This window comes from Dysidea avara, chromosome 1 (assembly GCF_963678975.1).
Source record: "Dysidea avara chromosome 1, odDysAvar1.4, whole genome shotgun sequence".
Classification (NCBI taxonomy): Eukaryota; Metazoa; Porifera; class Demospongiae; order Dictyoceratida; family Dysideidae; genus Dysidea; species Dysidea avara.
Genome location: NC_089272.1, coordinates 34,720,967 through 34,746,002, shown reverse-complemented (window position 1 = coordinate 34,746,002; position 25,036 = coordinate 34,720,967). Strand labels below are relative to the sequence as shown.

At 35.6% G+C, this 25,036-nt stretch overlaps 1 protein-coding gene across 1 annotated transcript in view; it reads left to right on the top strand.

Moving 5' to 3' along the window:
• The window catches only part of LOC136263126 (uncharacterized), a 62,917-nt gene extending 38,091 nt beyond the window's left edge, over window positions 1-24,826 (top strand). The window contains exons 17-31 of the mRNA XM_066057619.1: window positions 573-678; window positions 923-993; window positions 1,062-1,197; window positions 1,494-1,585; window positions 3,524-3,635; window positions 7,323-7,479; window positions 9,322-9,406; window positions 10,267-10,333; window positions 10,537-10,643; window positions 16,712-16,841; window positions 16,899-16,940; window positions 17,872-17,940; window positions 18,477-18,543; window positions 19,808-19,882; window positions 24,587-24,826. Coding sequence (XP_065913691.1) covers window positions 573-678; window positions 923-993; window positions 1,062-1,197; window positions 1,494-1,585; window positions 3,524-3,635; window positions 7,323-7,479; window positions 9,322-9,406; window positions 10,267-10,333; window positions 10,537-10,643; window positions 16,712-16,841; window positions 16,899-16,940; window positions 17,872-17,940; window positions 18,477-18,543; window positions 19,808-19,882; window positions 24,587-24,669 — 1,399 coding nt within the window. The 3' untranslated portion in view covers window positions 24,670-24,826. The remainder of the gene's footprint in view (window positions 1-572; window positions 679-922; window positions 994-1,061; window positions 1,198-1,493; window positions 1,586-3,523; window positions 3,636-7,322; window positions 7,480-9,321; window positions 9,407-10,266; window positions 10,334-10,536; window positions 10,644-16,711; window positions 16,842-16,898; window positions 16,941-17,871; window positions 17,941-18,476; window positions 18,544-19,807; window positions 19,883-24,586) is intronic.
• The last annotated feature ends 210 nt before the right edge of the window (window positions 24,827-25,036 follow it).

Here is a 25,036-nt window from a genome sequence, read left to right as displayed (position 1 = left end):
TCTGCGTAGCATTATGCCAGCATTTTGAAAAGATATCAAATATATATATAAAGAAGGAGCATTTAATAACAAGACACCAAGATTTTATTCTAATTGCATAGTCACACCACCTAACTTTTGCATGCCGCTCTACTAGAAAATGAAATAGCTTATTCTCCTTGGATGCAGATAAAGCTTTAAGGTTATGTTACACTTTTATTTTGAACTTATTCAGATCATAACAATACTATATACTCCTATAAGTTTGCAACACAATGCTATGTATGTAAGTTTTTGCAATCAAAATGATGACCATCATTACTTTCATTCTAGTTGATAGTTTTTAGGTTCACTCTATACAGAATGAAATGTAATATTGCCGTGCTAATGGGAGCCTAAAGCAAATGCATACTGTGTACTGTGTCCTTACAACCAATATTCATAAGCCTACATGCCCACAACGTTTTGTTAATATCATTTAATTTTGGCCGTTGTGTTTTGTTATACGTACATATATGCTGATTATTAAATTATTTGTCAAACTGCATATTTGTGTATATTATGGATCTTCATGCTCGTACATTATTTTACAGTAATCAACAGAGTAGTAACAACATGTCAGAACTTGTCATATCCAGTCAGATATCTCAAGATTTCATCAGTTTACCAGAAAATGGAACTGTAAAATTGAACTTCAGTGTAAGGATCATGTTGTCAACAAGGAAATATCCCTTTGTTTGTGGATAAATCCCAGTACATACTATAGTTTCCATTCTATTTTGTTAGCTAGCTACAGTATCCGAACAATGTATTATAATATCCCAAAAGTCATTCATACTTTTAACAATGTATTCTTACCAATTTAGTTTAATACTGCATATGTACATACAGCAATTTAGTGTTTATTCTACTTTTTACTGGAGTGTTTTGTTGTGATTTCCAGTTAGGGGATAGAGGCAATATAAAGATTACTGCTCAGTGTGTGTACTGGGACTTTGATTTAATAACTGAAAAGTATGTGAGCTACAGTACAACACATGAATGAAAGTTACAGTATATATATATATATGTAAATTTCACAGCAACCAAACTAGAGGAGGATGGTCCATTGAAGGTATAATACAAGATGGTGATCCCAGTCCACCAGCAGTGATATGTAATAGTACACACTTGACTAGTTTCTCTGTATTAGTCAGTGCTAGTAGTGAGGCAGCTGAGGTATATTATAGTATGCTACATAATTATCTAAATTTGCCATTGTCAGTATATTGATGAAAAGTAGCATTAGTATCCATTCATGACCTTATTAGTTAGTACTGCAAGCATGCAGAAAATCATCAGTCATGTTGGAAATGGTCTGCTTAACTTCATCAATATGGTTGCTTTATACTGTACAGTATCATGTTATTGGTGAAGCCAGTATGCAGTACGTATGTATTGTACACTTAAACAACACAGATGCATACATGTAAACATGTTAACTTCAAAGACATACAGTATGTTATACAATGCAGACAGCACCTGGACTCCAAATTGTCAGTTACATTGGATGTGGGGTGTCCATTGTGTGTCTACTGTTGACCATTTCAGCTATCCTCTTTTTAAGGTTAGTGCAGTTCAGTGTATTATAATGTGACCAAATTAAAAAGAAACAAAGCAATATCATACAGTACTATATTGTACTGTATAGTACTGACACTACTTGAAGGTTCTTAGTTTACTAATTGTTAAGCTGCTTTACTGCAGTTGTACCCAGTTATACTGACAGTAAAATTTCAGTAACTTTAAGTATATGTAACATAATTGTTTTACTAAGTTTTAAACTCTCAGTAAAACATCAGTGAATGCGGGTTTACTGAAAAACTACTAAAATAACAAACAATTAACTGTTCCATATACTGGGGATATACCACTCTAGTAAACTAAGAAACTTCAAGCAGTGTGAGGAGAGTATCATACTCTCGTATATCCCTGTTGAAGGGTGTATCATAAAGTTATGACGTAATGACAAGATGCTGTAGTTTGTGACGTACGAGCAGCTGTAAAAGTGCAAGAATCGTTAACACCATTTCACACTCACGATGCTCAGGATAGCCGTATTTGCAAATGGTCTAGCAAGAAATGCCTACAAAGCAGTCTTAACCCATAAAGGAACGATTGTAGTTCAGTGAGAAATGCTTAGAGCTGGAGTTAATTTGATTGCTAGCGACGTTGTTAGGCACACGTTCAATCAATATCATGTTCAACTAACGACATCATTAATTATACAAGGAAAAATGGGTGAACTCAGAAGTGCTACGTCATAACTTCAAGATACGCCCTTCTACAGGTGTATATGAGAGTAGGATACTCTCCTCAGTATAATATGTATTACGAACTCTTGATAGTAGGGACCACAAAGGAATAGGCGTGGCCCACGAAATAACATCAGCCAAAACCAGCCTCAATTGTCCCAGACAACAATGAGGCAGTATTGGTTAGGTAAAACTAAGCCCAAACAAGCTTTCAGATCAACCTGAAATGCTTTCAACAAGTTGCTACAGAATTTTATTTGATGGAATTTTCTACTGACTGACAGATGCCTTTAGACAAGCAAAACTCGATAACTGCTAAGGATATGGGCTTGATTTTTTCACTGTTTGATGTTGCAATGGCCCGAGAGGTGCCTTTTGGCATACCGCAGTACGTACAATGCATTCTTCATGGACGTACCAGTGTCCTCCTTTGTGTCCCATTCATCTTTGCTGACAGCAAAAAGTGTTGATGTGGTGGTAGCACATGATGGCTTCCCTTCTAAATGGAAATCATCCATATTTTTCATAGTAGCTATTTTAATTGCAGAGGTACTTTTCGAATAGCTCTTGATTTATACTGCTGTGTAATAGGTAGAACATAGCTGACAACGAAGCGTAATGGATACTTCACTTTTCAGATGATAATTGATATAACTGGGGCGTGGCACCATTTCTTTCCTTTGGTATGTGTGGATCGCAGAGGTGCTTTCAAACAGTTCTTGATTTGTAATACTGTGTAACGGGTTGAACATAACTGACAACAAAGCATAATGGATACTTCAATTTCAGATGATAATTGATATAGCTGGGACACACGGCGCCATTTCACTGAGATGCGGTATATGTATGGGTTGACCAATCAAAATAATTACTTACAAAAAAATTTAACAAACAAATACACAAAAAATTTGGAATTTTCAACTAGTACTGAAACAAGCTGGAATAGTGAAGTGTTATATCCCTACTGTGCATTTTTATTATGGTATCTTGAGCACAGTAGAGATATAACACATCTTATTGTTTTACTGTGATTTAATATCGTGAACTACTCCAGCTTGTTTCAGTAGTTTTTATCAATGTAAAATGGTCCCTACTCTAGTTGAAAATTCCAAAAATTTTTGTACTTATTTTGATTAATGTAACATGCTGTATTAGTGGAACAGTACTATACAAATTAGCAGGAGTATCTATTTGTTAAATAATTCAAGTAATCAAAAGCATTATAATGATAGTGTATGAATCTATTACAGAAAAACTACTTTGAAAGCAAAGCACAATCAAATCCACTTAAACCTCTCAGTTGCTCTTCTGCTTGCAATGATAACATTTGTTGGTGGCATAGAAACAGCTAAGGATAGTAAAGTGAGTGTCTCTGTGTAATTGATGTCTGTAGTCCACTAAAGTACAAGCAACAGATGTGCATGACTATTATACTGTAAATCTTACATCACTGTACAAATTGACTCTGTTTTTTTACTTCAGTGGCATAACCAGACCATTAGAAATGGGTGGGCATGCCTACCCACAATTTTCACCCCATCCAACTACTGTAACTGGCACAAAACATAATGCATTTCCATCATTTGTGAATTATATATAATATTATACATCTTTTAAACAACTGTTTTAAATGTATATAATATCTAGATAGCTAATTATAGCACAGCTGTTTCTGTAGTTATTTCACTAGTCTAATGCTACTCATGAATGTAGAAACAACATTATGCAAAAACTTACTTAAGCTTATTACACCTCCTTGTACTACTGTGGCTCTTTATATTTGTACACAACTCTTTATACCCCAGCTTGATTCTTGAGATAATCAATTCAGTTGCTACTTCCCTTCTCACACTGACTTGCTTGGTGCCAGATACTGTAGTTTAACTTTTTGTGCATCACTTTAGTCCACTCAATGACCAACAAAAGAATACGTGCTGTTGCTCACATAGGATAGACTTGATTCCTGTCATGGTTTCAACTCCACCTAAAGCATTAATCATCTGATGCTGTGCTTTAAATAGAAAACCTGTTAAGTTAACTAGATCACATGATGTACTTATTGAGCATTTCTTTTAATATCAGGTGTTGATTTTGTCACTTTTAAGGTATGCACACAACTTTAATAGTCTCTTGTTCATTGTAGCAATAACAAGCCAGCAAAGGGAAACCTAAGTGCATGGAACCAATGAGTAGGGATGCATCGATTTCACTGGAAAGTTTTTGGGAATAATGGATGGATAAAAGCAATAAGCAAAATGCTGGCATAATTGGTGCAATTTTTGTGGAGTGGGCATAGATTTTGTACAAAAGATCGAGATACTCCAATAGAACAGTCACACGCGATTAAATATCAACAATACCTAGCTAATTGTTATGGAAAGAGCATGTAATGATTGAGATATCCTAATAGAGCAGTCACATAAGCAATATATAGCTAGCTTCTTGCTATATATGATAAGTCCCATAAGCAATTATATAGCTATGATCATGGTAGAACAAGTGCAGATCAAGGTATTCTAATAAAACAGTCACTCTAAGGTTGAATTGTAGCTTGGTAAAGCTATATGCGGAGCAAAATAGATAATTCTTGAGCAAAATGTGAAGCATAATAGGTGAAAATAAAAGAATTTCTGGAAAGAAAACTAGGTGGAAAAAAAGCAAAGTAGACTCGTCCCTACCAATGACAACTCCTTTGCTCTCTTCTTAGGCCCTTTTGACTTACTTATAGAACAATATTAGCATCAAAACAGGCTGGGAATCATTCGCACTGTATTGAAGTACAGTAAGCCAATGAGCACATTGAATTTCAACAGTATAATAGAGGTGCACTGAATCAGACATTTTCCAATAATTATACTGATAGCTAAACACCAAAACTTATTTTCCTCCCTCAGGCATCTTGTGCTCACTAACAATGTCTCTGAGATCTGCCTAGCAAGCAGGCATGTGCCATCCTACAGAAATTTAGGCAGGTACATGCCCACCCTGGTTACACAACTGCTTCACTTGTTGTAAAATGAAACAACAGATGATTCTCTTTGTAATGTACCCATATGACAATCCTCAAAAATGGCGTGGACATGATATTAATGAATTTTATACAGTATTTTATATGCATGTTGTATAGTCAGTACTTGTTCACCTGAGCCCCGCCAAAAACAGTGAACATGTGTTCACTACCAATGGTTTTGTGCTGGAACAAGCATGTTTTCATGTTGTAAACATGTTTGCATGCGTAAATCAATGTATGGGATATTTTTAAGCCTCACAACTTACCTTGTCTTGCCCGTATTAATTTGACTAATAGTTCTAACGTTTAAAGAGGTTCACAGTGCTGCTAAATGTTTGGGCAGGTGGCCCATGTAACAAACAAAAAATGAGAGCTCAGGTGATGCGAACCAACTATATATAGTCCATGTGAGGCCATTAAGTGATGTATTGGTAATGTACTGTGTGGTGTATGTAATGTACTGTGTGGTGTATGTAATGTACTGTGTGGTGTATGTAATGTACTGTGTGGTGTATGTAATGTACTGTGTGGTGTATGTATGTATTTTCTGATTGTGCTTTTAGTTTCTAATTACTGTAGTTTATACCCAACCTAAATATTATTCTTGGAGTGATGCTACAGTGTTATACAGGCAGCCCAACTTGTAGGAATTGGATAAAACTGGTGCAGTAAAGAAGCAAGCACAAGACACTCTAACAGATAGTGTTCAGCTACTCTAATAAAGCAATCTACAATATTAAATTAGTGCAATAGTATGATTACTAGCAGAACTGACTAAACTTGACAATTCACAATACTCTAATAGAGCAGTCACAAAACCTGTTGGTGACTGTGTTATTTGGGCATGTGTGTGCCCTATTTGAGTTTCTTGATCTTTTTGGTTTATGCTAGCACTATAGCGATAAGCAGTGCTTTTGGATAATCTTTTCTGTTATACTGCAAGTAAAATCATAAATTCGGTCAGACTGGGTCACATGCATACATTATTCTTTTACTATTAGAATAAGTACTGAAGTTAAACAATGTTATCTACATACTAAGACTTATTTTGTTCTAAAATTAGTAACTACAAATAAATAATTCAATGACAGCTTAGTATGATGCATTACTAGCAAATCTGAAGTAATAGCTAGCTATGATATTTTCTTACCAAAATATTTTGCTAATACTGTGTGTTACACTTTCATGTTTCATAGTTTGTTAATTGAGTTTATGTGATTTTGTCCACACAGCATAATTCATACACAAATACTGACTGTATTTATTCCGTCTATGTTTTGGTGTTGGACTAATATTCCAAAAATTCTACCTCAGCTCAAACAAAAACAGACCACAGCCCCGTATAGTAAATAACATTGTAGCCATTCATAGATTTGAGATTTGTTTTGTCTCACCAGCTCGTTATAGGGAGTTTTTAAAAATAGCTGTTTCAATACTGACTAAAGGCAGGATTAAAATAAGTAGTATTGGAACACAATTTTTTTGCTGTACCAAGTGTACAGCTTAAAAATAGTTTGTATCCACTCTGGAAATTTATCCAGTGACTTCTCAACACCACATAAAAAAGTTTTCACATACACCTTGATAACTAAATTTAAAAATATACAGTCAGTGTGCTTTAAAGATATGATTTTGTAGCAAAATGGTTGTTTTCTGTCACATAAATCGTGACCGAATTTTGGTAAATCACCAATATGGTTGTGCATGAAATTTCTTAATGTTGAGGCGATGCTGTTTAGTGCAGGGTCCAGTTTAAAATATATTTCAGAACCTTTATTGTAATTCAATGAATTAAGAAGTGATAATAATAATTAACAAGTAAATTTACGCCATAAAGCTGATTATTTAATCATTAAATATTTTAGGTGTCAAATGCACCGGTATGGGTGATTTCCAAAATTCAGTCACATTACTACATTATCATTAAAATTATGTAGTGGACCAATTAAACATATACAGTACATGGTGGTGTTTTATAAGCCTGTGGGCCATGGGGACGATATACATGTATAGCCATCTATGTTGCTATCATTTTATAGGAAGGTTGTATAGTGGTCACCACCCTACTACACTACTTCTTTCTGGCTGTTTTTTGTTGGATGTTGTGTGAAGGGATCATTATCTTAGTGCTGTTTGTGAAAGTAATTTATCATGGATTCTTCCAGCGTACGTATTTCTTCTTATTGCTTGGATGGGGTAAGATTATACCGGGTACATGTACAATATTTCATTATGCAATGCAAGTGTAAGCAGAAAAATTAATGTTTGTACACTCACACATTGCAGGATATAAAGTGCACAGTATTTGAATGTGCACCTAAAAGGACACAGTGTGTGTATGAACTTGCTTTTCTCTTTCTCCATTAATTATCAATTGTTTAATTTTACCATGTGCACTTTCTAAACTGTACTACAGACATAACAGAGTGGGTATTCATTAGAAAAGTTGAAAATATACAAGAGAAAGGTTGAAAATAACAGAACACTGTATGTGGTAAAATTTCTACATTGGCATGCTTTTATTATTCAATGTAAGAGTATTCCCAAAATCATAATATTATGTTGGTATACCATCATGTCTTTTACGTCACTGCTTTTAATAGCATGAATATCTCCTTTATTCTTAATCAATACACACTAGCATAATTGTTTAATTTTGTTGCCACATAGCAACAGTGTATGATATGCATATTGTATGTCACCTTTCTAATTAGAATTTCATACATGGTTGTTGCATTACAGTGACTACTTTATTAGAGTCACTTGATCTCACTGCTGAGAGAGAGAGAGAGAGAGTATACTGTATATTCTACATGGTTGATCATTTTTGGGCATGGTCACCGTGTGCTCATGTTTCTGTTGCAAAATTGACTATATATGTGCAACTACTGTACTGTGTAACTCTAAAGAGGGAGATTCACCTCTTAAAGTAGATCTACTTCTTCTCAAGGTGCATAGAGTAGATCTTTGCCTTTGCTTTTGTAGTATATAAGTAGTTAGCAGTCTAATTTACCTTTTGTCCTCCAATTTTTTCTAGCATTTCTTTTATTTTTCACCTAGTTTTTATTTCATGAAGAAATTTTGTATTTTACTTGGAATTTATTAACATACATAGTGCATGTACTGTAGGTCTAAGTTCATTATGTGTTTCCAGTCACTATTCTGTATTAGTAAATGCTATTAGTGACTGCCGTATTAAAATATGGAGATTTCCAATGACCTAAATTTCTGCAGGAAGCACAAAAATAATACATGTCTTGGAATCTTGGTAAATTGGTGTGTATATTTGCTTCAAGCACAGACACAAGTGCAATTTGCTTAGTTTGTCAGCAGTTTGCTCTTTGCTTTTATCTACTTAGTATATATTCCAAAAAGTATTCTGACACAATCAATGCATCCTTACTTCTGAGGCAAATTCATCACGTTGGTTTAAAATACAAGTGTAAATGAGTTTCTGAAGGTACTGAGGATTGCCTTTCCCATTGAGCTGTACACCTACTGTGAAGTTTTTAAAATTGTTGTAATCATAAAAATAATTAGGGATAATGCTACTAACACTAGCTACTACCTGCAACATGTATATAGACTGAGGTAATATTTTTACTAAAGTTTTATCACATATGCATCCTGTGATTATGGCTTTTGTAAAAGCAGATGTGGTTTGGCAGAAGCACGAACACTTTTTCAACTGCTACATCACATTTCCAGTAAATTTTTACAGATTTTCTCTATAACCGATACTTTGGGACCCAGAATTTTGTCCTGTGTTTGCAGCAATAAAGAGGTTTTCCTCTTTCAGAGGTAGTCTGTATGGGACAAGACATGATGGGATCACAATCTTTATCCTTATTATTGAGATTAATTTTTTTCTATATATTCACGGAGTTTGATAAGAGACTTTTCACTGTACTATATACAATATATAATAATGTTAGGAAATTAATATTGTAACTTGCATACTATTGCATACTTAACATACACAGTACTACATATGCCAGTATAATATCCTGCCAATTACAAATACACATTTGTGCGCAGGTCTTCCAGTACCAATAGTAGCTATATCAGCAGGATTATCATATAACAATTATGGTATTGAAGGTGATGATGGAAAAAGAACAGTGTAAGTAAGGGTGAAGGTAAATACATTCACACACTGAATGCCCATAATAATCTACAGTACCTATACATATACTATGGTACCTGTACATATACCCCTAAAAAGTCAAGGTTTAAATAAAGGTAGGAAAATTAAAAGTGGCAGCCAAAAACTGACTGCAGTTAACATATTTCCTTGATTAAATGCTGCACCTTCGAAGAATAGTAGCTGTACTCGAGTGGTCCAACAATCGATTTTGAAAATAAGAGCTGCACATGCATTTTGAGCATTGGGTAGTGGTCAAATTTGAATAGTTGCCACATTTACTTTTAGAACTAAGGTGATAAATGATGCGGTGTTTAACCAAGTAAATACAGTATGTTACTAATGCTAGTTTAATGATAATTGTAAAAATTAATTGACATCAATGTCATTTTAGCTATTTCTTTGCCATCCAATACTCACATTTTGAAAGCCACATACCTTTTTCAGCTTGGCTGTTGGTTTTATAATGAACATAGTTTTGCAACTTTTAATCACTTATTTAGAGTATACTGTACATAAAATATTGTAACATCTACAGTGTATGCACTGTATTGCTATGTAATTTATTGCAAATTGGATTTGTGCTGTAGATAAAGGTTCCCAATATGTAATTATCTTACCCTAAACTTACTTTGTACTGTAATTTACTTTATTTTTGTGCAAAAAAATTGTGATAAAATTTTTCATGTAAAAATATTTTAATATTATGATTTATGAGAATGACTGCTCTATTAAAGTAGTTTGATCTTAAGTAAAAATTTTCGTGTAAGAAATTTTTGTATAAATTTTGCATACAAAATTTGAAAAAAAGCAAATCATGGTATTTTAATACATATTAGGTGCTGGATCTCAGATGAAGATGGTGCTATTTGGGCATTTACTGGCCCAGTGATTGTGATAGTAATGGTTAGTATACATCAGACATACAGTATACTTGCAGTTACATCAGACTTGTATGGATGAAAAGCAAAGTGATCTTGTCCTTTATATCTTTATTTAACAGAAATAAGGTCATACACCTGTAGCTACCAAAATTGCAATTTTTAATAAACATGTACATTAAATTGTATACATTATTTTATTGCTTCCTTCATATGTTTTTTTTGTAGATTAATCTTTTCATTATGGTTATCTCACTGGTGAGGATTTATCAGTCAAGAAAGTTACATGCTATGATGACAGACACAGAACAAAAGGCAAAGCTTAGCGCAGCAAAGTAAGTGTGTGTCTACAAGTTTGTATTGCATAGGTATATGATGTATATTATTGTGTGTATGCACAAGGAAACATGCTAGTAGAGCTTTGCATACGTAGGCAGGTACCTTTCATGTGGCTTCCACAAATTAAGCCATATCTGTAAAACTAGCAACCCCACTAACCAAAACCTTTACATTGAACTTCTATTTTTTGCACAACCATGTCCATGAGTTAAAATCTCTAATACATGTACCTCAGTAACAGATAACCCATTTTTGTGAAATATATCTCAGGACGGAACAACATTCATACCGAAATTTGAGCTAATCGGTCAAGCTGTCTTTGAGAAACGTGCCTTCAGATTTCATCTTTTTCTTTTAATTTTTTATCATCTTCCATTAATTTTTTGCGCTACTTACAAAAATTGCTATAACCTAAGTAAACCGTATCAGATTCTTTTCAAAAGTGGAGGGTAAAAAGATTATATTGTAGCACATTTATCTTCCAATTTTTGTACAGATTGGTGCAAATTACAAGCATTTTTCAAAATTACAAATGCAATTTTAAGTCATGCCTGCAGGGTAAACTACTACTTAAAAATCAGTTTGCAGATAGGATGACTATCATAGTATAGTGATTTGAAAGTACTGAAAGTGTTAGATAAGGAGATGTAAAGCATAAAAAACCAAACATGTGAAACAAGCACGATTGAGGTACTTTAACAGAACAGTCACCAAAAAGTAAGAAAACTTGTGTGGAGAATGTCAAAAATGTTCAGGGTTTGAACCATGAACCTTTACACCTGTGCATCCAAATCCTGCCAATATTGTCTGTTGCTCATCTCACTTAATTTCTACCTGATAAATGGAAGTTCTAGTTTAATACACTAGAGTGATAAAGTTTTATAATTTTATTGATGTAACAATGGAAATTCTAGAACATTCTGTACAGAACAGCTCAGAAAATGTGTGCTCTATTAGAGCACTACAAAATATAGATGATCTACCACCAAACATCACATGTGATCTAGATACTCTAATAGTAGCTGTCAGTGAAAGTGCGATCTGTTGTCACTTGTACAGACTAAATTACTCATGCAAACTACTTGAATTTTCTTGCACATGTCAGTAAACTATTAAAGTACAAATGTTCGGTAATGCAATTGAAATCTGTTTAAATATCTAACGTGAAAATCAGCCATAAATGTGTGTAAAAAGCACATATTGAAATTCCTTAACACATGCGTCATTCAACAAATAATTATGAAGTTACAAATAATACAAAATTAAGTTCGATATAGTACAAATGTTACGGGGGTTTAGAAAACCCGGACCGGACCAGACCAGGTCAACTTCTTCAAGTAAGCCAATTCACACAATAGCTATAACATACAATTCACACAATAGCTAGCTATAACATACACTCTTCACCTTGTAGCCACTCTGCCAAGAAAATAATTAGCTAGCTACGATGGCTCAGACTGCAACAGCGATTGCGCACGAAACTTCATTCACGATAAAACAACCTAACTAAGCTATTAAAATACTTTCTACTACTTTTCACTACACAATCGCTACAAAGCTACCAGCTCTTTCTGCTGTACTCAACTGTTACACACACTAGTGACCGCCCGAATTTATTAGAATCGTGATATACAAAGTGAAAGGAACTAAGATAACAGCAAACCTTTGAACTTATGTAAAGGAATGGTCATGGATGACTGGCTAAACTAAGAAAGGTAAGCTAGTGCCCATGCAGGGTAGCTATATAGAGATTTCTGGAGTAGTAAGGTTTTGTTCTATTTAAAGCTTACCTTGACATGTAGCAAATACTCCATTACTCATTCATCACTACCGAAATAAATTCAGAGGTTTGCTGTTATCTTAGTTCCTTTCACTTTGTATATCATGATTCTAATAAATTCGGGCGGTTACTAGTGTGTGTAATGTGCCTATAAATGTAATTCCCGACTACCACTGATACGGGCTGAGGGTGGGGAAAGGTCGGGGATGGTGGGGGAATTGATCGCTAAATTTCCCCGACATAGTGGGGATTTGTCTTCTCTAAAGAAATTCACTCAGACAGCGAAGATGTGTGCTTTCAGTTTAGGAAAGAGAGTCGGGTGCTAGCTATTACGTTTATGCTAGAATCCACTCAAACTAACTCATCACTAGACCAACGCCACACGACCGTACAAATCCCCGCCTAGCCCCAGTATTCCCGGGGTCTGCAGGTCGAGACTTGGTCGGGGTTTGTATCGCCAGTACTCCCCCAGTAGGTGGGGAATTGTCATTTTCAGAAATGCAAATCCCCACCTTCCCCCACCTCAGCCCGTATTAGTGGTAGTCGGGGATTACATTGATAGGTGCATAACAGTTGAGTACAACAGAAAGAAGTTGTAGCTTTGTAGCGATTGTGTAGTGAAATGTAGTAGAAAGTATTTTAATAGCTTAGTTAGGTTGTTTTATCGTGGATGAATGTTCGTGCACGATCACTGTTGCAGTCTGAGCCATCGTAGCTAGCTAATCATATTATGTTCTTGGCAGAGTGGCTACAAGGTGAAGAGTGTATGTTATAGCTAGCTAATTCGTGAATTGTCTGTTACAGCTATTGTGTGAATTGACTTACTTGAAGAAGCTGACCTGGTCCGGTCCGATCCGGGTTTTCTAAACCCCCAAATGTTACTTAACTATTCTACTTACCTGTAGGAAAACAAACAGATAGACAAATTCCAGCATATATGAATTTAAAAAGTAATCCAAAACAGCCAATATGTGAGAACAGGTGCTGCTTTCCAAAAATAGGGTAATATGAACAAGTTGATACTTCTAAAAACCAGGTGCCATGCAGCTAGCTACGTAACTCATCTGGAATATTTTTAACTATAGACAGTATATGCTACTATGAATTAACCAACTGTGTATTACTATTTTACAATAGGGTAGTTTTGGGTTGTACAATAATATTATTAGCTAACTCTCGTATTTTGTAATTTATGAAATTTACGTAATTCGTTCAATTACGTTGCTATGCACTGCTAAGGAAGCGTACGCGTTTGGTAAACAAACCGCTTTTACCAACATATTACGCACAGAAGTATCTTCTAAACTGTATTATAGTGTGGCTAACATGTTTTTTCCCACAAATTCTCTCGACAAAGCCTCAAAGCTGCTCTTCATTTTTGTTCGCATACGTAAGGGATATGCCCCCTTTCAGCTCGAAGCGATAGGCCATTCCTGGTAGTGTATGAGGCCTACACCGTTCTTTTTCAGTTGCTAAACGCCTGAAAACCTCAAGGGGAAGGCAGTCTGAGGAAAGTCGCCACATCCGTATTTCAGTCCGCCAAAAAGAAACCACCTCAGAGCAAAGTTCACCTGTGTAGAAGTTTAATGCAGACTTCATTTTGCTATTACTTCTTACGTAAAAGCTGCTTTTACCATTATTTAATGATTTTGCTCACATGGGTGCGTACAGACAAACATAGGTAGATAGGTAGATAGGTACACACACACACACACACTTTTACGAAAACAATGAGCCTTATCCAAAATTACGTTACAGACATAAAATGGCCACTGTAGTGTGGGGACGTTCGTAAAATTTGTATGGGCGACTATGGAAAGAAATTTTTTGAACGGAGATATCTCAGCCAAGAAGGAAGATATCGAACTCTAACTAGTCGGTATGGCTATAAGACAATACAGTAAATGCGTAAAAGTGATTTTCGGTTGATTTTCAAAACAACGCTAGATTCCTATTCTTTCAGCTAATTTATAACGATATCTGCTGGTTAGAGATCGATATCTTCCGTCTTGACTGAGATATTCCCGTTCAAAAAATTCTCCCCATAGACATCCATACAAATTTTACGAACGTTCCCACACTACATTGGCCATTTTTATGTCTGTGACGTAATTTCGGATAAGGCTCATTTCAGTAAACCAGGCACACGCCCACAGTTCGGCCGGCTGTGGGCGCGCGCCTGGTTTAAAAAGATGTGATATCAAAGTGGAAACGGCTGCAATGATATTATGTCAATTAATTTGTAGTGTCGCAGACATTTTAATATCATTGCAGCTATTTCTTGGCCACCACTTTTGATATCACATTTCTTCATTTTTGGGAGGCTGCACCTTTTTTCAAATCTTAGATTACATTACTTGTATACTGTAAGTTAATCAGATAACTATTGCAGCTTCAAATAATTATAATTAGGAGAGATTGGCAAGCTGCACAGAGCATACACACCTGTATATTGTTGTACAAACTCAACTAAGTATTTCATCAGCAGTAGCACACAAAAACTATGAAAAATAGACTTAATTATCATACAGTACGCAGACATGGGGCCAAGTACATGAGTACTTATACTTAAGTACACTTAAGTACAGATTTGAAAGTACTTGTACTTTACTTAAATACTTTCTTAATTTCTCCAGTGTACTTGTACTTATACTCAAGTACTTTGCTAAGTACTTGTATGTACTTAAGTACTTAAAGTACTTTTAAGTACTTGTAAGTACTGCAAACATTGTACGTAGTTTGTACACAGTGGGTGAAGGTGCAGTTTACAACTTTTTGCAATTCTTCTACTGCCTTCCCCAACCTTACTATGTACCATATTGCCACGATTAATGATGTCATAGCATTCTGGCAAACAAAACAATGCTGCTATTCAAGTCAGTGAATTTTAAGAGTTTAAGAGAGAGAATGGTTGACAAAAACCAACCCCCTAGGCGCACTTACATACTACAATACACTGAATACAGCATATATTTTACTACAGCAAAATGTACTTGTACTTTACTTAAGTACTTCCAGCATGTACTTGTACTTTACTTAAGTACTCTCTTGATTGCTGCTGGAGTACTTGTACTTGTACTTGGAAAATTCAAAAGTACTTGTACTTTACTTAAGTACTTTTAAATGTACTTGGCCCCATGTCTGACAGTACGGCAGTACCATATAATAGGGACCACAAAAGTGTGGGTGTGGGCCATGAATAAACAAAAATCCAACCTCACTTTTCCCTGATGACAATGAAGCAATATTGGTAAGGTAAAACTAAGCCCAAGCAAGTCTTTAGATCTACCCAAAACGCTTTCAACAAGTTGCTATGGAATTGTAAAAAAAAATATTAAACAGAACTTTCTACTGACTGAATAACTGACTGACTGACTGACTGAGTAACTGACTGATGTCTTCAGACAAGCGTTCATGTAACTTGATAAGGCTAAGACTACAGGTTTGATTTTTTCACTGTTTGACATCGCTCCGGCCCGAGTGGTGCCTTTTGGCATACCGCAATACATACAATGCAATCTTCATGAACTTATCAATGTCCTCCCATTCATCTTTACTGACAGTGAAAAGTGTTGATTTGGTGGTAGCATGTGATGGCTTCTCTTTGTTATGGAAATTGTCTGTATCTTTCACATTGGCTACTTTGATTGCAGAGGTGCTTTTTGAACAGTTCTTGATTCATAATGCTGTGTAATGGGTTAAACATAGCTGACAATGAAGCATAATGGACAATAATTGATAGCTAGGGCACATGGCGCCATTTATTTCTTCAGATGCGGTATGCGTGGGTTCAGCAGTCATAAAAATTCTCTTTTACAAAAAAACCTTGACAAACAGGTATACAAAATATTGGAATTTTCAACTAGAGTAGGGGCCATAACACATTGATAAAAAGTACTGCAACAACTGGAGTAGTTCACGGTATTAAATCACAGTAGCTAAAACAATAAGAAGTGTTATATCACTACTGTACTCAAGATACCATAATGGAAATGCATAATAGGGATATAACACTTCTTATTGTTTTACTGTGATTTAATATCATGCACTACTCCAACTTGTTTCAGTACTTTTTGTCGATGTGCTATGGCCCCTACTCTACTTGAAAATTCTAAATTTTTCTGTGTACTTGTTTCATAATAGAGAGTCTAAATTACTTGTGCAAGTACAGTTTATACAATAATTATTTTATGATGTCTATAGTTTCCTTTGTGTAGTTGTTACAATGTTCAAATTTAGGTTAATGTCGTAGTACTGATTTAACCATTAAATGAACAATCACAGAACATTACTGTTGAGTATTTTGGCACTTCTACCATTACTTGGAGGAACTTGGATATTGGGACTGTTGTTTCTGATTGATAGTGACTCTGTAGCTTTAGCATGGATCTTCACTATTGTGAACTCTTTACAGGTGAACATATGGTTATTCATTTCAATTTAATTAATTTGGTCATTTACCTGTACACAGGGGGCTACAATATTCTTCTTTCATGTTGTTAGGAACAAAGAGGTAATGATGTTTTGTTGAATTAGCTACAGTATGTTATTGGATAGACAAAGTGACACAATACTAAAGTTTTTTTCTTCTAATTTTGATGCAACTTAAAGTTGAACTTGCTTATTTGCACAACTACTGTACCAATTTTGATCATCTTTTATGTATATCATTATGCAACACTGGCAAATTTTGATCTCGAGTAACTTTTCTCAGAACCTGTGTGAACCACTTGTGGAAACTATTCAATTCAGTAGCAATTGCATTTTTGGAAATGTGGACACAGAGCTGGTGTAACCACAGAGAACTGGCCAGCCATATTTGTCTCTTGCCCTGTATTTAACGTAGTATTCATGACAATGCTTTATTCATAACTCACATATATGAAAATTTCCAATGTTTGATCACTTCTACAAATTTGATATTTGAAAATTCTTACTAACAAACATCAGTTGACTTTGATTTCGGTATTGTACTGGAGGCAAGCCAAGGAACTTCCCATTGCTAACTTATTTATTCATCACACATAATAATAGTTTCATATTCCCTCTACATCACTGAACTGTTTAACAACAACCACCCACGTCATCACTACAAATAACCAGATATTATAAGGCCAGAAAATCAGTCGGCTGGATCAAGCAATAGTGCATGGATATAGCTGATGTTAATCCAATTAAATGTGAAAATCATTGTTTTGGCTTAACAACAACAGTTGGTTATAGTATTTGTATTGCTATCCACAAAAACGTAGCTATTTTTCACCCGTACTTGTAGTAATCAAGAAGCAATTTAAGCAAAGCCAAAGAAACAGTAAATTTGAGCCAATTGGTGTGACTGCTCTAATAAAGTGTCTACACACTACTGTATTCAACAGTTTGTGCCATCCGTATATCTTTTGCTTTGTTGCTGAAATCACTAGTAACTGTCCTCTATACCACTACAGGTAGTAAATGGAATTAAAGAAAAAATTGCACGGTGGAAAAAGGATAGATTATTGAAGTCTACAATGAAGGTTACCTACAGTACTGTATTTGCACAGTGTTTTCACACATACAGGTTACATACTATTCGAACACACATTTACTTACACAGACACAATATATACACATAAATGTGTGTGCATTTAGTCTCCAATTGGTTCATATAGAAGTACACTAGTACTATAATAATTTGATACATGGCAATAATGGCATAGCAATAAAGTAGAGTGTATATCAAGAATAAAAAAAAATCCATTTGAGATGAATGAGGTCCATCGCATTCACATGCATAGCCGTGATAATTTATTAGAGATTTAGCACAAGAAAGGATAATAAATAATTAAAACTTGAAGAGATGTACAGAAGGTGAAAGAAATGTAGTAAAAGCAATTTCAAAGCATTGATCATTTTTTAAAAAACCAGTATTTGTATTGTGTGTATATACTTTGTACTTTATAATACAGTGTACTGTAGTTGCACGTTAGATTTACATATTATGTGTAAAAAATCACTATTATGTTCAAGTGCAATAAAATATTTAATGAATACAGGCTTTCTTTATTTTCAGGATTCGTCACTGGATAGGCGTTATGGGCTTTCCAACTTCATACTGAAGCAAAAGAGTCTTGAAATCAGTGAGATAGCAATAATTAATGCAGAAATAAAATTGACACTAACCTCCAATTGCAGGCATGAATTTCTTCAAATTCAAACTTTTCAACCCTAGCATTTTTTTGAGTATCAAACCCTTTTAATCATATGACAAAGAGAAATTTCAGTTTTCTTAACAGTGAAAATTCTTTTACTGTACTTTCTTACAGCATATCAAATGGTACGGTACGTACCATTAAGTAGGAATCACCTCAAACATTTTGCACGCCACCCAAAATTCTGCCTTTGAAAATCATCCTAGACATCTTATGCGATGAAAATCACCTTACAGAATAGTACTAGTCCATAATTATATGTATACATCATGATACAGCTTTAAATATAACGAAACACTTATAGATGGCCGGATATAGAATTTTAAAAATCACCATAACTCGAATTTTAGACTGCCTGACTGCCTGACTGACCACAGTCGCAAGGCTAGAGGCCTAACGAAGCAGTGCACGGCCACTATTTTACACCACAATAACAAACTTACCAGTGGGATGTGCCTTTTTGGGTGTAGGCCCTCTTCGCCTTGTGTTTCTTTTATCTTCAATCAAGCCGGCTGCTTGTTTTCTTTCAGCAGCATATTTAGATGCCACAGAATTATTTCAGAGCTGGATTTCAGAAATGATTCAATTCCAGCATAACTATCTATAAAAGGTATACTAGCCTGCAACTTCACGATTGGGATCCCATCCGCGGTAGGTTCGCGACCATAAAAATCTAGTAATAGACTACAGATACCACACCCTTTAACAATCTAGCTACATGTATTTACTTAACAGTAAACAGGCCATGATAACCTCACCCCTTATTGGTCTAGCTTAATGCACACCCCTTGGCTGATTCAAGATACTCTAATACAACAGTCATTCTAATTACACTGTAGCTACCTGTGCTACAACAACAAAAACTAAACAGACTAGTATTGTTAATTTAAAAATGAAGTAGGGATCTATACAATAAAAAACAATGAATAAAGACATGAATGGTAGTAATAGCTTGGTGGGAAAGTCCCTACTGTACTTTGGCATATTAGCTATACAATTATTTTGTTCAATGTCAAAGTAGGGACTTTCCCACTGAGCTATGCTGTAATGTCATCATTCATCCCTTGTTTCACTACTTTTGCACAGAATCTTCATTTTAAAACTAACAATTATTTTTTTAAATACTAGTACAATAAATATACTCTTACTCATTGTGGTGTATGCATACATATACTGTATACTGCTGTTACAGGTAGCACAGGTACTGGGTTGCCTCCTAACCATAAGTACTTCGTTTCACCCTTTGAAGATTATAGTTTTCTTACAGGTACGTTATATAATTGGGGAGTATTACTGTACATGTTCACATATTTATTTGAAACTCTTAATTGTTTCTTTAATTAAGTAGGGTTTAACTAGTTGAATACTCAAAATCTGATTGGTTGAAACAAAATGAATCTCCTACATCCACACATAACTCTCTCTCTCACCACATCATGAGGCTATATATTTACAACACAATTATGCTACAGTTACATTAGTTTTAATCTTCTTTTGCAGTTGTGAGGGTAGAATAATAAGTTGAAGTTATGCAGTAAATTATGTGCTTACAGTAGGTGTCACAACATATTTAACGGAATAACTGCCATATGGTAGAATCAATTATATATATATAAAGAACTTTGTGCGAGAGTATCAAAGCAAAAAAAGTGTTCTATATTCGCCATAAAGGCACAAGTGTTCTATATTGGGCAGTTATAGAACACTTTAATAGACCACAGTTCTATATCAGGTAGTTATAGAACTGCCAGGTCTATTTTGTAGGCTGATAGCCTACTTTGAGTGAGTAATCACTCATTTTGGTCAGTACAACCAATCAACCAAGCCAGTGTAGGCTGATAGCCTGACTGTGCTGGCTGACCAGTCAACCCAACCAGTAAGAAGAAAACCACTGGATTTTATTTATAGACACACTTGAAGATTTCGATGATGGTTTCTTGTGGTCAGCAGCAGTGAACATTCTTAGTACGTTTTGCTCACATAAACGGACGAGTACTAGGAATATAACGGAAGTATGCTTATTAATATACCACAATCAAAACCTTTACGTATTGAGAAGACGGACTAGACTCACAAAACGACTAATGAAGGCGTAGCACAGTGCAACGCAGGCGAAACACAGGCGCAATGCTTATTCTACCGATGATAACACTCCTCCGTGAGTTTCTAATTGTTTTGTGTGTCTTGTGTGTACCTCAAGTTGACAGTTCTCTATACCAGATAAAGCACTACCTTTCGCTCGTGCTATACGCGAAATATAGCACTCAAAGAGTGGTCTCGAGACGAAATATAGTGCTCGGCTTCGCCTCGTGCTATATTTGTCTCTCGCCCACTCTTTTCGTGCTATATTTTCCATATAGCACTCGCGGCAGTGTTTTATCTAGTACATATATAACATCACTTTCTAAGTGCTCTGTAACTACTATCAAATGTTTCAGTAACCCTGTGCTTATCCTGTAGTAGCTGAGTTGCACTCTTAAGTGAATGGGAACAGGGATAACTAGTCCACTATGCAGACACGTATATTATTCTTCAGTCTTATATGTACAGTATTTATACCATTAAGGCATTCATATTTAGTTTTAGTGGATGTTATTGGCTATTGCCATAAACTTTATATCCCTGACATTTTTTTGATATAAAATGTGACCCAGTTTGGGAAAACCGGTCTTATCGCCCATGTCAGCAGATCCGATTTTCCACCTAGAACACAAAACTACATGAATAAACTATCTAATTTCACAATCAAAATCAGCTAGATTTGAGTGGTCTGGTTTTGCTGGCTGCTTTTCCCAAGCCCAGTGGCAATCCATACATGCGTGTAGGGCCTTAATGGAGCTGTGGTCAACCCGGGGATGGCTGTAAGTGATTTTACAGCTCTGTGGTGTTGAATAAGTACCTCTGCTGTGAATTTCCTCCATTTTAACCGATTTTGAGACCTGAATGGCCCATAACTTGACTTAATTCATCCCTATGCCTCCATTAAAATTTTTTGAACAGTCTCTTGCTCTTCTTCAAGGCCCCCGATTCCCTCCCCTTTAGGAACTTGCCTGATACAGTCAACCACGGTTTTAAAAACTATCTAAAATGGCGGGAAACTTAGTTGTTGGCTACTTGCACAGTGGATGCTCTGGAAGGTAGGGAAGTGGTGTAAAGCATGTGAAATTTGGTACACATACTGTAGCTTCAACCATTGGTGAGCTACAACACACTAAAAAATACATAAAACCTGCATTTCTTGATACTCTTAAATAGGCGATAAGACCGGCCAGTTTTCCCAGACTGGGTCACAAATTATACCAATATATATATTTGCAGTATATATTTTATAGCTGTAACATTGGCATGAGTGATTTGCCTGATGTGTATGCTCAAAGCCCGAGGGCTGAGGGCATACACATAGGCAAATCCCGGGTGTCCATGTTACAGGTAATATGTAACACTTCCATTTCAGGCTGATAGCCTTGATGCCAATATGAGTGTAACAACTATATGCATGCCTGATAGATTCAATTATGGTTAGGCAGCAAGTAACATTGTTACTATGTTATAATAAACAGACAAGTCTTACAAATATCACGGAAAAGATGAGTAGGACAAATTTTAGGTAATTTACAAGTGACTTTTAGTGTTTTAATGCTTTCGCATTGTTTAAAGACTAATCACAACGTATACTAAAGACCTAAACGGGTAAATTTCGTTATAAAGTGGTTACCTCATGTCGTCCGTAATGTGGATGTGTCTGCATTCAAAAACATGCTGAAATGCTTGTGATTGCACTGTAATATTAGTTCTCACCTTTAAGTAACATTTCCCAACTTGTAGAATGGCAAGGATACTGAAACACCTTTATTTGAGTACTTCTTGTTACAGCACTTCAATTTGAGGTACTCATCACATGAGTATTGATTTATTCCCACAATCAATTTCGGTCTGAGCTTGTATAACAAACAGAAGGTGGTACCACTACTTCATCCACTTCAAGACCATGCTTGCTTTGATGAAAGTAGCTTACTCTTTTAGAAGTGCAACCTCTTTCCCGGGATACATTTCAATGTACAACAGTGTACATTTAGATGTCTCCCTGTAAAGAGGTATGGCAAATGTATCCTCTGGAATTCCTTTGATCTGAGGTGTCAAAGTGCTACATACCACTATGTAACACTTCCACACCTCAGATCAAAGGAGCCACCTGGGCTACATTTCGTACAGTGTATGTAGTCCAGCTAACTGGGCTACATACGAAATGTAGCCAGGCTACAATTAAGCAGTGATTATATAGACGTCAAGGCCAAAATTGATTGTGGGAATCGATTAACACTTACATGATTGGGATGCAGGACTTGGATTTTGCTATGAAAACCACTTAGACAGAGAGCGTTTTGTTATCCTCACCATCCTATGAGTTGGAAACGTTGGGCTAAGGTGAGAACTACTGCTACGGCCTATTCACTGATCATTTCCGCATGTTTTTGAATACGGACAGACCCCCATCATGAAGCTACTACTCTGTATGGAGTAACCACTCAACAAGCAAGTTTACCTATCTATGCTTTTAGTGAACTCCATACTTTTTCCATAAATGATACTGATTAAAACATTAAACTCACGTAACCAAAATTCTCTGTAATATCTCTAGGATATGTCTGTTCATCGTAACTGAACATAACCAGAATGAACCAGCTGCTAACCCATAATCAAAACTTTTAGGTATGCATATATAATATAGCCAGTGGCTGCACTCGTATTGACTTGGGTGATTGATGCCCTGTACAGGATATCAGCCTGATAAGTCTATTACTTAGTGTGGGCGTTCAAAGGCATCACTCAGGGTTTAACTTGCATATTCATCGGGCAATATCTAGATATTACCCTGGCAATGGAAACGTGGTTTGCACATGGCTTTTATTCCCAACCAGTTCAAAGATACAAGATGATTTGACTTGTTTTATTGAGCAACACAGAATGTTTTATTGTGGGTTTTAGTTTACACATTAGGCAAGGCTCAGTGTAGTTGCTAAGTTTAGATTATTTGACAGTATATAAACTACATTCTAAGACAAATGATCTGTAAAATGATCACTTGGGCAAGCGATGCGTAGATGCGTATTTCTGCCCACTGTGCAGGGGGCATATCAGCTATTGAGCAGACCATGAAGCAAGAAGAATATGACAACTAGGTGAACAGTGCAGTACTTAACTTGATGTATTTACTTACTTACTGCCACAATAGTGAAGGTTTAATGTAGTATTAAAAGCTTTGCACCCCAAAAATCAATCCCACAATTGAAAGTTCCTGGCATGTGTAGAAACATAACGACATGAGAATAACATTCTGAGAGCTATTTGCATATGCAATGAAACCACAATTGACAATCAGATGCTTAAAACAAATTGGGTGAGTGATCTGTAGTTCTTTCAGCTATCAGGTGAGTGTGCCCTGAGTGCTATATATGCACTTATACCACAACTGTGTCAGGATTTTGCCGATATATACACCCTTATCCCTCGGACCTGCAACCCTTGGGGTTCATGTGTATATATCACCAAAATCCCCCGCAGCCATGGTATAACTATTGCATATTTGCACCTGTAAATTGGCGTGTTTTATATCTACAAAGTATAGATAATAAAATACATATCAGAATATGTGCCATTACATGATAATTCTGGCCACACACTGTACATTCATTGTTACAAGTAAATTTTCAATGATTTGATGTACAGCATGGTAATGCTGCATCAGTGATGCTGACCATTTCATCATCACTGGATTTGGCAAGATTTGCTTCTTTTGCCTACAGAATTGATGGTATGAATGGCAAGTGATGATCCTGAGATGCAATTTTTAACTATCTGATTATTAATAATGCCAATGGTCTGATGTGACCCAATTAAAAATATGATTGAGCAGTTTCCCTGAATGTGTACGTATGTGTATTTCTATCTTATTATGTGCTGCTTTCTGTAGCTGGAGACTCACTCATTGCAGATAGTGATGAGAAGGTTACTTTTGCTGATAAGGAATACACTCCAACAGACCAACTGTATTAATTCTTTGTTACAGCATAAGCATGCAACACTATTTGCACAATGTTCTTTTTTTCAATAATTGCTGTAGTTACTGTAGTTTATTCTTTCCACTTAGAGATTGTAAAAGTGTTTTTTCTCTGTTTCTTGCACTGATGTTTTCTACAGTATGTATGGCCTCTTGTGGGTGTGTAGTGGGATAGCAATGTCTTCATGCATGACTAATTTATTAATGATACGTTTGATTTATAATAATATAATATTAAATTTTGAGGATATTAAATAGCAGGATGACAGTGTTTAGATTTATTGTTGGCAGGTGAGGATTATGTTCTCATTTGGGGTAGGTATCAGGGATGGATCTAGGATTTCAGAAGTGGGGTTCTAATAG